Raw genomic sequence first — 16,857 nt, forward strand, 5'->3', positions numbered from 1 at the left:
TGTTTGATTTATTAAGTATTATACTGCTCTTCCTAAATTTACATATACAATTGTTTTTTATTATAGTAAGTTACAAACATTGGTTTACTGTGACTAACGGCAGATAGAGATTCTGTATCACAAGAAGCGTTAAATTTGATATTGCTTTGACTTTGAATTCCTTCAAATTTTGACTTAGAATGATATCAAGTCACACTTTCCCAAATAAAAGGACTGTAAATATTGTCAATGTCTCCTAACATGAAGGTTATTTCTCATCTGAAATCCATACATTTATTAAGTCTCAGTGAAACAGGGGAAAAACGATCGGAGATTCTATACCCTTTCTAATGCTACTTTTTAAGAAAGATGCTGGTTTTAAAAAGGTAAGCACTATGTCAGTGTGGCCTATCAGCTAGGCAATGTTGCCGTGAGTGTGTGGGGGTTCGAATCCCGTTTGGGTTATAGTAAAATTTAGATTTCCATGAAGATTCACATTGACATTCGGCAGACAAGCTGACAATGTCACTATATCCTCCTGCAGCATTACTACAACAGTATAGGAATCATTTGAAGATAAAACTTTGTTGAATTATATGATGTCATTATGATCGATTATGGTCTGAAATTTCATGTCATTGTGTAACGTTGGTGATATTCAAAAGCTGTCAGCTCATTTTAAAGAACTGTTGGATTTTACATTATTACTTAATTTGTTTGTAAAGCTTCATGTGGTCTTAGACTGTTGTTTTAAACTTTACAGTGCTTCAGAATAAAACTGACCCATTAAATGACGACAAAAGATATGAAAGGATCACTTGATATGAAGAGTGACATTATCATTATATATGCCACACATTACATTAATGTTCAGTACCATGACATATTTGTATTTCATTTTGTTAAAACAAAGATGAAGTACATCGTTGTTGCCTATCACACCTATCTGACTCTCAACGCCATTTTGCACTTCCAAACTGGTGCATCTAAAGATGTATGTAAATGATGTGATTTGAGTTAGTGGAAGATTTGTTTGGTGGTAAACGCATTAAAATATAGGCCACTAAGGTATCGTGCAGTGGACTTATTAAGCATACATGCAGTTAACTGGTTTGAATTGAATATAATTTAGTATATTGGCATGATAATATGACAATATATTTGTACTTGTCCTGAAATTCAATATATTTGTTCTTTTCTCGAATTATGCAAATAATTTACTTGTCCTAACAAAACAATACAGTATATTAAATGAGAAAATATATATGTCAAATATAAACGTTGTGCAAAACTTAATGAAATATTACCTGGGAGAAGAAAACGTAGGTTCTGGCAATCATATTGGCCTTGATATAACTTTTTTAGATGTTCTGCCACACATTTTGCAAACATGGTTGGCTTCCTGCAGTTTTGGGACAACTTCTACTTTAAGAATGCTCTTGATTCTCTCCATTTTTCTGTGCACGGCACCATGTTTCCTGATAGTGTAGATAATCTTCTTTCGCAAATCTGTTGTGTCCCCATTCATGTCGACAACTAAGTCAGTCTCGAATTCTTCCATGAACTCCTCGACAAAACTATGACAAGGTGAACCACTGGCGCTACCACTGGAACTCCAATAGCAATAGATGTCAGCGTGAGATCCAGAGTGTTGACAGACTTTGGCGGAATTAGAACCAGATGTGAACTTAGTAATTCATTCTCAAACTGTTTCAGTGACGTAATCGGAAAACAGGTAACTTCAAGTTTTCTATGAGTTTCAAGACGTTGCTGGATAGCACTTTCCTTGCCTGGGGGAACACCAAGTACTTTCCATTTTGGAGGTTTGCTGAACATTTTCACAAAGCATTCAGTTACTTCTGCCATCACCTTTGCCAGGTACAACAGTCCAGTGAGGTCTTCAGTTTCATGTTCCTCAAGGAAAGACAGTATGTGTACCAGACCATTCTGCTTAGCAGTCGGGGCAGATAGATTGAAGTATTTGTCGGCAGGTATGGGGAAGATCTTAAAGTTATTTTTGGCACCGGTGTTGCAGTTGATGAATGCTTGTTGAAAATACTCAAAGGCATCCGATCCAATGGATGTCATAATGTGTGCTTCTTTGCAGTCTTTTTCAAGGAAGACAGACTGAGTTCGAAACTTTTGGACAGAATATCCAAGAGTACGTTCTGAGATTAAGTCGTGGCTCCATAGATTAACAACTTGGAACAGTGCATTTTGAAATACGTTTTTTATTCGTCTTGCAGCCCTTGAAGTAATTAAGCCAAATCCAATCACTAACGCTACGTCATTGATTTGCTGTATGTCTGGATAAAAGTCTTCGTGTGTCTCCAACCAACTTGGATCTGGCTTTATGTTTTCCTCGTAACAGTTGGAGGATGGCAAACAAAGATTAATACCCATATCCTTTGCTTCTTTGTTGATAGTTGGATTAGTTTTCAACAGCGTACAGTAGACCACCATTCCAATTGCATGTAAGAGACGTGTAAGAATTGACACTGCACCAGCCACACCTCCTTGTAGATCACATTCCCAGCGCTCACATATTATCAGAGCAGTAGGTTTGATCTTTGACTTCCTGTACAGAAAAAAGATGTACACTTTGTCATAGACTCATATGAATCAAGAGGGATATCTGTCGGCCCTATGTTGACTTTCCGGTACAATTTGTACAGATCAGAAAAGACTACAAACTCAAGGAAGACTCCATCTCTTAGGAAAAAACTACCAGTGTCAATAAACTAAGACTTTACTGTTTGCCCGAAAACTGTTTAAAATGAACACGTACAATTTGTTTGTATCCTCTGAACAAGTCATAGCTGACCATGGCATGACTCTTGATTTTTACAGTCATCACTGCGGGACAAAGCATACCAGAGTGTTTCGTATTCCGCAAAGCATATTTTCTACCTGAGAGTGCTTGAAAATGCAATATTACTAATGCCGTTGAGAGTGGCATTTCAGGACCAGATTTTCTTATTGTAAGGAGTAGCAGCAGTTTAAGTGTACCTCATGTAATGTGTTTCCAAGGCTCACAGTTTTTCAAGGCTCAAACGTTCTCATCGCATCAAAAAAGCAGGTGAAGAAAATGTTCTCGTCTTGAATATTATAATAATGAAAACACTATTACAAGTTACAGTTATTGCCCTTTAATTGAAATTGTTACATTGGTCTATGTTTCCAAGTCTTTCATTACATAAATTAAAATGTATTTGGTCAGTGACTCACGCGTAAGAGAATGACGCTGGGTACGTGGCGCTGTATGCGTCGCACTCATCTCCTAAAGCACTGAATGTCATTTATTTAGTTCGCAGCTGACAAGTCATTACGATTCAAAACTTTAATTAAACTGGAAATTTTCAAACAAAGTGTATTTTAATGGGTTTTACTGATATGAACTGTGTTATTATGCAGATTTTGGAAACTTACACAGAGCAAGTGACCGACCTGTATATTACATATACGCATAGAATATGGGATTATTTTTATGTATAATGGAGCAGTGGCATAAACCCCTTGTATATCACCTTACTATTGGAAAGCACTATAGGTGTGCCAAGCAGGTGCATCATGAACTGCAGTATTTCTTCTGTGATAGCACATAAAGCCCTCTTAGAAATTGATAATATATTGTATAGAGTTTATCCTTTCCTACACATCAAAAGAGATGGTCAAGTAACGCGGATCATTTCTTGTTCTGCATTGCTATCTGACTCCATCTAGAGATTTTAGAGCAGTAGCCACATACATTGAGTAATCACTCCAATAAACTAACACCTGTCTACACGGATACACATCGTTCTCAGCGCTTTACCTCTAACCATATTGAGACTTGGTATGTGCACTGAAAAATTATGATTGCAAATAAAGATGTCCGGAGGAAGATACTGGAGTGTTTGCGTTTTCCACAGGTTAGAGGGAAGCGGGGTTTCTGAGTAATTCAGCGTGTGGTTTGTAGACGAGCATTTTTAAAGTTGTTTTTTGCACATTGCAAACATGGTAAACAAAGGAAAGTTTCGCTGTGTATGATTGCTTTGCAAAACGGGATAAGTTCTCTTTGGTACTGGTTTAAGAAGTTGATGACATATATAATGTGGAGAAACGACCTAACCCTTACTTTACCTAATACCCAACAAGAAACGTTCTGAAGTTAAATAATTTAAAACTGGTCGATGCTGACCTGTTATTGAGCTTTACATCAGATACAAGACGTGTGCTATTACAGACTACGCCCCTTGGAACAGAATAATGTGTTACGCGTACCGTAATGTCTATATCGACGTAACCTTTTGGTCAACTCAGATGTACTAGCTTTACCTGTTGAATTACCTGCGACAACATTTTCGTTAAAGCCTTGGGCTGTCGCCGTTATCAATCTCAGAAGATAAAATTCCCGAAAGTGTACTTAAATAACACTGCTAATCACACGAACGGAGTCACTCCTAAAGTGTACGCTGTACGTACTGAACGGAAACAAATGCCTCAAGCCATTGTCAAATTTATGGTATTTGTTGTCATTTTGTATCATATCGGGAAGGAATAACTCCGTATATTACCATTTAGGGCCGTAGCCTGACCAAAGTGCCAAGATAGCAAAATCTAGCTTAGCCAGGATTCGAGTTATTTACATAAATTTACATATTTTACATATATATTTGCATTTAAGTAGAAAACAACACTGAATGTAGCTATTAATATATCTATACAACCGCTCAATATACGTCCTGGTCATTGCAAAATCTAAGCTCAAACAATGATTTAGTTTATATGTATGATGTAAAGTAAACGCCTTGTACTAAATTAAACAAGTCATCGTTGATGACACAGTCCCCACTAGTTAATGGGTGCTTGAATTACAGGTCCTAAGAGAGGATAGAGTCCTCTTCATTAGGTCTGTGATAAAAATACTTTGATACAGATGGCACTCAATGGCCGAGAATGAGTTCCATGGTAGTGAAAACATAAAACCAATGTAGGCCACTATCCTAAAGGTCATTAAATGAGTAAACTAAGATTAGTCGACAGGGATGTTGCCAAACATTTTTCATACTATCCTAACACTAATAGATTATCACTGTTACCATATTTCATAAAGTTTGATGCAGTATTTACAACACTATGAGATCAACATCTGTATCAAGTTTCATCAAATTTGACGTTGTATTTGTGGACATATCACTCTAATTAGGAAAGTTCATTACATATGCAATTACAAATTAAAATGACACTGATAAATGTCTTTTTCATTGTTAAAGCAATGTGAACTTAACATCTGTACCAAGTTTCATAAATTTGATGCAGTATTTCTTGACATATCAGCCTAATTACGAAACTTCAATAATTGACATGATACTGCTACATGACGTGAAACAAATTGACGAGCATATGTATGAAATAGGTCAATGTCCTTGTACCAACTTTGAATGATACTGGTGGAAATATGTCTGAGTTACGGCTCAGTACATGAGAAAATTGGAACAAAATCGCCGCCACGCAGCGATATTTGATCTTACTGTTTAAAAAATCAACACGTATATTATGTATGACATAAGTCAATGTCCAGGAACAAACTTTGAATAAAATCAGTAGAAACTTGCCAGAGTTATGGCTCTCGACATGAAAAACCATAACATAATTGCCACCATGTGGCCATATCGGACTATATCGAAAAACAAATAGATGTAGAAATGTATACTACAAGTCAATGTCCTTGTACCAACTTTGAATAAATTTGCTTGATGTCATGTCTATGTTATGGTTCAGGACATGGAAAATCGTAAACAAATGACCACACGGCGGCCATATTGGATCGTATCACAAAACAAATCAATGTGCATATGTATGAAATAGGTCAATGTCCTTGTACCAACTTTGAAGAAAATCAGTTGAGATATGCCTGAGTTATGGCTCTGTACACGAAAAAATCGTAACAAAATGGCCGCACAGCAGCCATATTGGATCACATCACAAAAAAATTGACGTGCATATCTATGACGTTGGTCAATGTCCTTGTACCAACTTTGAATAAAATCAGTTCAAACATGTCTGAGTTTGGCGCTGTACATGAAAAAATCGTAATAAAATGGCCACCTGGCGGCCATATTGGATCGTATCACAAAACAAATCGACATGCATATGTATGACATAGGTCGATGTCCTTGTACCAACTTTGAATATATTCGGTCGAGAAGTGTCAGAGTTTCGGATCTTAACATTAAAGATATCGTAACAAAATGGTCGCCAGGCAGCCATATTTTATCGTATCACAAAGCAAATCGACATGCATATGTATGACATAGGTCAATGTCCTTGTACCAAGTTTGAATACAATTGGTGAGGTATGCCTGAGTTATGTCTCTGTACATGAAAAAATCGTAATAAAATGACCGCCTAGCGCCATATTGGATTGTATCACAAAACGAATTGACATGCACATCTACGACATTGATCAATGTCCTTGTACCAATTTTTAATACAATTGGTTGAGATATGCCTGAGTTATGTCTCTGTACATGAAAAAATCGTAATAAAATGGCCACCTGGCGGCCATATTGGATCGTATCACAAAACAAATCAATGTGCATATGTATGAAATAGGTCAATGTCCTTGTACCAAGTTTGAATAAATCAGTCTAGATATGCCTGAGTTATGGCTCTGCACATGAAAAAGTCGTAACAAAATGGCCGCACAGCAGCCATATTGGATCATATCACCGAAAAAAATTGACGTTCATATCTATGACATTGGTCAATGTCCTTGTACCAACTTTGAATAAAATCAGTTCAAACATGTCTGAGTTATGGCGCTGTACATGAAAAAATCGTAATAAAATGGCCGCCTGGCGGCCATATTGGATCGTATCACAAAACAAATCGACATGCATATGTATGACATAGGTCAATGTCCTTGTACCAACTTTGAATAAAATTGGTTGAGATATGCCTGAGTTATGGCTCTGTACATGAAAAAATTGTAATAAAATGGCCGCCTGGCGGCCATATTGGATCGTATCACAAAGCAAATCGACATGCATATGTATGACATAGGTCAATGTCCTTGTACCAAGTTTGAATACAATTGGTGAGGTATGCCTGAGTTATGTCTCTGTACATGAAAAAATCGTAATAAAATGACCGCCTAGCGGCCATATTGGATCGTATCACAAACGAATTGACATGCATATCTACGACATTGATCAATGTCCTTGTACCAAGTTTGAATAAAATCGGTTGAGATATGCCTGAGTTATGGCTCTGTACATGAAAAATTGTAATAAAATGGCCACCTGGCGGCCATATTGGATTGTATCACAAAACAAATCGACATGCATATGTATATGTATGACATAGGTCAATGTCCTTGTACCAATTTGAATACAATTGGTTCAAACATATCTGAGTTATGGCTCTGTACATGAAAAAATCGTAATAAATGGCTGCCTGGTGGCCATATTTAATCGTATCACAAAACAAATCGACGTGCATATGAATGACATTAGTCAATGTCCTTGTACCAAGTTTGAATAAAATCGGTTGAGATATGCCTGAGTTATGGCTCTGTACATGAAAAAATCGTAATAAAATGGCCACCTGGCGGCCATATTGGATCGTATCACAAAACAAATTGACGTGCATATGTATGACTTTTGCCAATGTCCTTGTACCAAGTTTAAATAAGATCGGTTGAGATATGCCTGAGTTATGGCTCTGTGCATGCAAAAATCGTAATAAAATGGCTGCCTGGCGGCCATATTGGATCATATCAGAAAACAAATCGACGTATATCTGTATGACATATGAAGTAATCCTTGTACCAAGTTTGAATGACATGCTCCGGGTATCTCTTGAGATATCTGCGTGAACAGACGCACGCACGCACGCACGCATGGACATGACCAAACCTATAAGTCCCCCCGGACGGTGTCCGTGGGGACTAAAAAAACATGGCGAGTTAAATATTTTTGGCCAAAGTTTATAAAAATCACACTTCAATGACTTTGATCTGGCAACTTTCCTCTACAGCGAAAATGATCATAAACATGTTCATTATTCTTCTTCTTCTTTCTTTTTAATTCTGATTAGGACCTAGTGATCAGTAAATTTCAAATTTCTCTCCAAAAGTACACTCTCTATCTTATAAGTATAGGTAGAGGGTGTACGTCGTTTTCGGAGAGAGTTACATTGGGTGAAATGGCTATTGACAAAGGTTAGAGACGACCCAAACTAGCCAAAATTAGCCAAACCAGCATAACCACCAAAACGACCCATATCATCAAGTAAACGACCTAAAACAAACATTCTAGGTATTCAGGGATACAATAAAACCCCACCTTCTGGAGAAACCGTCGACAGAATTGCGGGCAGCCATGTTGTTGGTACTATCAATTACCAAGTTGTGGGGCTCATTTCGATGACACAACTGAAAACGAAAATAACTTCAGCATCGTAACTGGGCTCACCGAAGGAGGGCGCTTTTTCAAACTTTGTGCAGTGCAGTGCTAGTGGGGCATAATTGACGAATTTTCGAAAACATGTGGTCTCCAGACTCTCATTCACCGCCCAATAATGTGCAGGTGCATGAGTGAAAAAAAGGTTAAGTTCTACGATTTTTAGTGTTTAACTATGTTTTGGAAGATTTTGCGCTTTTTTTTTGCTCCAAGAGAGACTCTTTAATGATTTTCCATCAATGCCATCTATTTGCTATTTATTTGCTAGATCTTCAACTTTCCATGGTAACCTGCATGCACGCATATATATGTTTGTGTGCATGTGTATGTACATGTATGGAACCAGGGCCACGGCACATGTTATCTTAATATTTGGTTTGTAGAATTTATTCAAATAAATTAATGTTGGTATCAAAAAAATGTGAATGAGCTGTAAAAATGTAATAAACTAAAAACTTTGATCTCATTCCTTGGTAAGCCACTAAACACGACAACGGGGAAATTCCCTGTGCTACACTTTACGTTGTAAAAGCAGTAACAATCTTGCACAGCACCCTCTATTGAAGAAACAAACCGAACCCCTTAACTCGTTGATGGCATGTATAGGAATTTGCAATGATCGAAAATGCCGGCTGGTTTTCGCCGTTTTTGGGGCGGTTTCTCCCAGAAATCTGAGACATATTTCATCCCTGTGCTTATTTTAGGTCGTTTACTTGATGATATGGGTCGTTTATGGTGGTTTATGGTGGTTTGGCTAATTTTGGCTAGTTTGGGTCGTCTCAACCTTTGTCAATAGCCGGGTGAAATAATGGTAGTATTCTTGTAGTGTTTCTTCGGACATCTACATTACGTTTGAAACAAAAACAACAACAACACAATTATTATAGTTATGTTCGTTTAATTTATTGGTCAACAACAACAACAACACAACAATAAAACAACAGCAACACGACTAATATAAACATCAACACAATACAAACAACAACAACAACAACAAGATTTCTTGGTTCCTTATGGGAACACCAGGCTTCTGAGTGAATTTCATGAACAGCTATTTCGCCTCCGGTTAAACACCGAGCTTGGGATTTATTTGCAGATGTTTCGGGTTCTGTTGCTGGATTAGTAGAAGCCTACTTCGAAAATGCAGCAACGTTTAGAGCCCTTCTCAATAGTCTGGTTCCCTGACCCATTTCCCAGGTAGAGGGCGTGGGGAAATATAGGGTCAGGTACCGGGTAGCCATCTTGAACAGAATTTTGTTCAAGATTGCGGAGGTTAGTCACCTGACAGAACATGCTATGTACAAATATGGCTGCTACCATGAAAACGCCGGTCAAAATTCGACTGGATCAGAATTATGTTCGAACACTGGTATCCGAACCAAAACATTGGCACACCAGACGGGAAACATAAACTGAAAGAATTAATCCAGAAGTACGGGGAAATAGAGGTGATTGAAGGCTGGCTGTGATATCGCAGCAGTACTTGTTGCTTGTATCGAACGCGCTTGGGTCATCGAGGTCATCGCCGACTGTGGCGTGACCCCAATGACCCGAGTGTTGTGTTATTGAGTTAATTAATTTATGCATGCTGATTGTATCCTTTCATATATGCAAATGTAGTCACATGATAGTTCCCCGCCATCCGGTTTATACGCTCTCCCCACATGGCATGGCGGATGCGCATGTAGTATGTCTACGTCTCTTGAATAAAGTTTACTTGTTGGTGTTCAACTAAACGTCAGTCGTCCAGTCGTCACTATAATATAGAATCGAACCCGAATGTTCACCCAAGAACGCAACATGGTGTCAGGAGTGGGATCCAGCCGATAAACTGCTCCTCATCGCTGGATCCGTGAACGATTGCGACGTGACCTGAGAACACCTATACGTTACGCAGTTACCCTTCATATTGGCAAACATGGCCGAACTCAGTGGGTTACCAACGCCCAAGATGGACTGGCATGCTGCAGACCCCAGCACTGCCAACTTCAAAAGCCTGTGCGAGCTATACTTCGAAGGTCCTTTAGCATCCACCGACGAAAAGAAGAAAATCCGCTATCTACTGATTTGGATAGGGCAGGAAGGTCGAGATATAGCGAAGTCGTGGGAGCTGACAGGCGCCGACAAAGATGATCTGAGCAAGCACTGGGAGAAATTTGAGGCGTACCTCAAACCGCACAGTAACTTCAGAGTGGCACGATTTAAGCTGCGCAACCTGAAGCAAGAGGCGAATGAACCGGTTGACACTTTCATGAAACGCATCAGACTTGTCTGCGCTGACTGCAAGTACAAAGAACCAGACGAACACATGTTAGACACGCTGATCTATGGTATCAACTCGCGTCGTATACAGTCAAAGCTGCTCGAAGCTGGTGAGAAAACCACGCTTCAAGATGCTATCCGTATCGTTCAGTTACATGAGGCTACATCACGCCAGTTGGACGATATAAGCGGTGCACAAGAGACTGTACATGCCGTTCACAACGCACCGAAAAACAAAGGAAATGCTCACCGGGCGAAGGGCGCCAAGAGGCCAAATACACGGTCAGTGGCGGTCCCATCATCCCCGACGTGCGGCAACTGTGGCAAGGCTCACAAGAAAGACGAAAGATGTCCCGCCCGAGGATCTACCTGCAGAGGCTGTGGCAAGAGAAATCACTGGGTAAAAATGTGTAGATCACCCAGCAAAGACACTAAACCAACCGCTCGTATTCACACGGTGAAAGAGTCCGACAGAGAAATTACAGCGGATGATGAAAAAGCCGACGTTGTCTACTTCCACATGCTCCAAGCAGACATGGCGCGCAGAGAGATTGATAGAAACAGCGAGAAACAAGCCTTTGTTACTCTTACTGCCAAATCTGAGCATGGAACTAGAGTCATCAAATGCAAGATAGACACTGGCGCAGAGGGAAATATCATGCCTGCATCAGTGTATCACACGCTTGTGCCAACACAAGGTAGCACAGAGGCATTACCAGGTTTACAACCATCACACACCAGGCTAGTCGCCTATGGAGGTCATACCATTGAGTCGTATGGTACGTGTTACCTCACGCTATCTCACCGCGAGCGGACTGAACGCTGCCTATTTCACGTGAGTAAATCAGAGGGTCCTGTGTTACTAGGCTTACCCACATGCAATGCACTACAGCTGGTTACTTTTCACTACAACATTGACATTGCTGACGATAGTGTTGAACCTGATACAAGGTCAGACATGACGTCACAATCATCAAGACCGAAGGTGACCCCGCCGCGCGAGAAAGAGTACTTCACCAGTACACTGATGTATTTCAAGGGATTGGTCGCTTCCAGGATAAGTATCACATTGAAATTGACCGGAGCGTTCCACCTGTAGTACACCCTCCGCGACGTGTGCCGTTTGCCCTTCGAGACGCTCTCAAAACCAAGTTGGATAGACTTGTAGAGAAAGAAATAATCAAGCCTGTCACACAGCCAACCGACTGGGTTAACAGTTGCGTTTGTGTCACCAAGAGAAATGGTGAAATTTGTCTATGCTTAGATCCGAAGGACTTAAACCTCGCGATCAGACGACCGCACTATCCAACACCGACATTTGACGAGATAGTCAGTCGACTACACGGTGCAAAGTGGTTCAGTATTCTCGATGCACGCTCTGGCTATTGGAATATACCGCTAGATGATGAAAGCGCTCTACTGACTACCTTCAACACGCCGTTTGGCAGGTATTGCTATCGCAGATTACCCATGGGACTAAAATGTGCCCAAGACGTGTTCCAAGGACAGATGGATAAGACATTCTGTGACATACCAGGTGTATTCGGAATCGCAGATGATCTTATTGTCGCAGGTTGGGACCAGGACGGTCATGATCACGACGCTACACTTCATCGCGTACTACAACGTGCAAGAGACAAAAATGTACGTTTCAACGATGAGAAGTTGGTGGTACGATGTAAAAGCATCTTATTCTACGGTCACATTATCGGCGAGAATGGCATTTCACCCGATCCAGACAAAATGAAGGCCGTCAGAGAAATGAGCCGCCCTAGCGACGTGAAAGACCTGCAGAGCTTTCTCGGACTTGTAAACTACCTGAACAGGTACATACCCTGCTTGGCAGAGCTCACCGCGCCACTACGCGACCTCTGCAAGCAAGATTCAGAATTCATATGGGGTCCTGAGCATGATCGCGCATTCAACCGTATCAAAGCGGAGATCTGTGCTGCACGCAACCTCCCATTCTACGATCCGACGAAGCCGCTGACGCTACAAGTAGACGCGTCCAGCAGAGGGCTAGGTGCCGCCCTCATACAAGACAAACGCCCGATCGCATTCGCGAGCAAAGCGCTGACTGATACAGAAACACGCTACTCAAATATAGAGAGAGAACTGCTAGGCATAGTATATGGCCTAGAACGCTTTCACGAGTACGTCTTTGGTCGACGTGTAATGATCGAGACTGATCACCGACCACTGGTAAGGGACTGGTCAGTTTCTTCGGCCTGGGGGGGGGGGGCCGGTGGATTATTTTTTGCCGACGTCAAAAAGTGGCTGACCCCCCCTATTCCAATTTTTGAAAACAGGGTGACCCCCCCTATTCCAAATTTCAAAAACAGGGTGACCCCCCCCCCCCTGGCGCCGACATAGGTAAACAAAAGGTGGACATAAATATATAATATATATATATATATATATATATATATATATATATATTATACTGGTATATACATATTCTATATACGTATATATATATTATATTTTACATTTTACATATATTCATATTTTAAATAGTCATTCTATGTTTTAATGAAATTGTTGACATGTCAGTTGTAAGATAGGAATTTCAAAGTGTCAATCTTAAAGTTTGAATACAGTACATTTTGAATGAGCTGTATTTTGAATGAGCTGTGAATGTATTTCACACTTTCTATGCTTAACCAGATGTCCTGAACTGTTGTACAGAAATGGATGTCAATCATTAATATCAAAGAAGAAAAAGCAGTGAATCAAAAACTTTGATGGGTGTTAAGACTTGCCAACCATCCAATTAAATGTCCTGAGGAGCCATAGAGAGCTTTTTTAGCCAAATCTGATGTGTGTAGTGTCTGAGAGGACCTTCTCTTGTAACATTGAAACCATAAAAGCACAGCTAATAATGACAAAAACTGCCTTTTTTAACTGTTATTTTGTTCATAAAAAAGCATCTTTCTACAGAAAACCTGTGACACATAGGAAAAAATTGCATCAATGAGAAGGAAAGATATCTTGTCATTTTTCTGTCCCTAAATTAAGTCACTGTATCAAATATATATTGTGAAATATTTGTGCATGTTGCTTTCTCATACTGAGTTCTCATAGAGAGAACAGAAAAGTATCAGGAATTTGTCATCCTTTTCATATGAAATGCAGATTTCATAATGGTACACTTTCACTCAGCAAACATCAAGATATCTCTGATTTATTGAAGTATTGCGCCCGAAGGGCGCGCCGAAAAATATGAAACATCCTGATATCTCTGATATATATGCCTTGTATATTAAAGTCATGCACCTGAAGGGCATGCTGAAAAATGTCTGATATACTAGTATTAAAGTAATGAGCTTGAAGAGCACGCTGAAAAATATTGAACATACAGATATCTCTGATGTATGTATGCTTGATATGTTAAAGTTGGGCGTGCTGAAAAATATGACTGATTATTAAAGTTACGCGCCCGAAGGGCGCGCCGAAAAATACAACTGAATGATGAAATTTGTGGCTGACACTAGCATTTTAGGCAATGATGAGCCTGTTTCAAAATTCAAAAACACACTGACCCCCCCTATTGGGCATTTCAAAAACACGGTGACCCCCCCTATCACCAAAGTCAAAAACAGGGTGACCCCCCCCCCATGAATCCACCGGCCCCCCCCCCAGGCTGAAGAAACTGACCAGTCCCTAAGCATCGTGAAGAAAACATAGCGAACGTCACCCCAAGACTCGCTAGGATGCTGTTACGCACACAGCCGTACAACTTCACGCTAGAGTATGTCACCGGAAAATGCGTGCCGCTAGCCGACGCATTGTCACGCGTTGACCCTGTGAAGGGGGAAACGGTGAAAGGCCTTGATGTTACGGTACACGAAATGCACTTTAACGCATCATCTGCACGACTTGATCAGTTCCGTGAAGAAACTACACGCGACACCGAGCTCATGGCACTACGAGACGTCATCATGACTGGATGGCCAAACACGCGCTCAGAGTGCCCCGCCCACCTATTACCGTACTGGACGTTTCGGGAGGAGCTAGGAGTGTCCGATGGAATTGTAGTCAAAGGCAACAGAATCGTTGTACCTAAGTCGCTACGCAAAATGGTACTAGAGAAAATACACTTAGCACACCAAGGCATAGAGAAATGCAAACTACGCGCTAAATCGGTAGTCTACTGGGTTGGTATGTATAGTGACATCGATAAAGTCGTTCGTCAATGCTCTATCTGTCAGAAATACCAAGCATCACAACCCAAAGAGCCACTACACTCACACGATGTACCCCCAGGTCCGTGGCATACGCTGTCATCAGACTTGTTTCACTGGGAACAATCCACTTATTTGTTAGTGGCTGATCAATACTCGAAATTTCCATTGGTAAGAAAGTTGAACAATCTCGATCTGCTCGAGATCGATCATCAATCACCTGAAATCAATATTCGACGAGCACGGTATTTGCCAACGCCTACTCTCCGATAACGGCCCACAATACGATTGTCGAGAGTTCAAGGAGTTTGCTAGAACTTACGGATTTGAGCACGTTACGTCATCACCTCATTTTCCGTCAAGCAATGGCTTCATCGAGAGACAAGTACGCACAGTGAAAGATGTGTTTACTAAAGCCCGCGAGACTGGCACAGACCCACATCTAGCGATGTTATGTCTACGTACAACGCCAATTGATCATAACCTGCCGTCGCCGTGTGAATTACTGAATTCGCGCATGTATCGCTCTAACCTACCGAGCAAGATACCTACTGGTGTTAGTCGCCATGGCAACATCTTACAGCACCGCCAAGACACTGTAAAGAGACACTGGGAGCATAGTCGCCCATTGCCGGAACTAACGCCACAACAACCTGTTCGCGTACAGAACCCGATCAACAAAACTTGGGAACCGGGCAGAGTTGTTGCACGCACCGACGAACCACGTTCGTATACAGTTGAGACTCCAAGAGGCGTATACAGACGCAATAGACGCCACATCAGACCAACAGCGGAGAACTTCAGCGAGGAAGACTTGCGAACATCTGACTACGATGATAACCCCGTTGATACTGCGTCTGAACCGCATATCACAACGACGTCCACACCCTTGAAGAAACCGGACTCAGCTGAACCTGTGCTCCGACGTTCACAACGTGTATCCAAGAGACCACAGCGTTTGGACTTGTGAACTAGAGAGACTGATCTCTTATTGTTATTTCAGTGCCTCAGTATTTAGAGTTCTCATTGAATCGGAACAATCATTTTCATGAGATGGGACTTCTCTTTTTGGAGCACTGCCGTTCGTTTTCTTTTTTTTAAACACAGGGGGATGTTGTGTTATTGAGTTAATTAATTTATGCATGCTGATTGTATCGTTTCATATATGCAAATGTAGTCACATGATAGTTCCCCGCCATCCGGTATATACGCTCTCCCCACATGGCATGGCGGATGTGCATGTAGCATGTCTACGTCTCTTGAATAAAGTTTACTTGTTGGTGTTCAACTAAACGTCAGTCGTCCAGTCGTCACTATAATATAGAATCGAACCCGAATGTTCACCCAAGAACGCAACACCGAGCACGTACGTTCGATACACGCCACAAGTACTGCAGCGATATCACAACTAATTGAAAGCAAACTTTGTTGGAACTGTGAAGGACTATTGATTTCGATGGATAGAATGGTGTCCAAATTTCGTGAAAAATGCCAGGCATCATGTCGACGTTCTAAAAGTATTATTGTAAGAGGTGTTGCTAACAGTGGCTAAATCATGGAGGTAGAAAATCTTTCTTTCTACCTCCACGGCTTTGTGGTACAAACAAGAAGTTGGTGTCAAGTTAGCCTAAAAGTGCGAAACCCAAGAAAGATTAGAAAAAGTTACAAGTGTTACTTTCATCCAATCACAGCTTGTTTTATTTTAACCCAATGGCGTCCATGTTTACATTAGCCGGTACCTGACCCTATATTTCCCCACGCCCTCTACCGGGGAAATGGGTCAGGGAACCAGACTACCTTCTCAATCCATGGTTCTCGCATTAGCGAATGTGTCAACAGCCCATTAACAGTTTGTCATTCTTTTGTTTCCATTGAATATTTTATCAAGTAAATAATATTTATATTAGATCAATCTGATAATTGAGTGGGGGCTTTAAGCTCTAATTCACATAGCCCTGCGTTCGATGTTGTGTGCTCCTTGCGTT

The 16,857-nt window shown here is 40.7% G+C and overlaps 3 protein-coding genes across 4 annotated transcripts in view; all 3 read right to left on the reverse strand.

The window, feature by feature from the left end:
- LOC139127005 (estrogen-related receptor gamma-like) overlaps nt 1-16,857 on the reverse strand; it is a 303,315-nt gene that overhangs the window by 236,501 nt on the left and 49,957 nt on the right. The gene's annotated exons all lie outside the window — the stretch shown is intronic.
- The window catches only part of LOC139126937 (uncharacterized), a 203,296-nt gene that overhangs the window by 176,411 nt on the left and 10,028 nt on the right, over nt 1-16,857 (reverse strand). Inside the window, exon 4 of the mRNA XM_070692857.1 lies at nt 1,287-2,557. Within this exon, the coding sequence (XP_070548958.1) occupies nt 1,516-2,557 (1,042 nt within the window). The 3' untranslated portion in view covers nt 1,287-1,515. The remainder of the gene's footprint in view (nt 1-1,286; nt 2,558-16,857) is intronic.
- Nucleotides 1-16,857, reverse strand: part of LOC139127004 (uncharacterized) — a 140,828-nt gene that overhangs the window by 107,537 nt on the left and 16,434 nt on the right. The gene's annotated exons all lie outside the window — the stretch shown is intronic.

Source organism: Ptychodera flava, unplaced genomic scaffold, assembly GCF_041260155.1.
Source record: "Ptychodera flava strain L36383 unplaced genomic scaffold, AS_Pfla_20210202 Scaffold_28__1_contigs__length_4768798_pilon, whole genome shotgun sequence".
In the NCBI taxonomy this organism is placed as follows: Eukaryota; Metazoa; Hemichordata; class Enteropneusta; family Ptychoderidae; genus Ptychodera; species Ptychodera flava.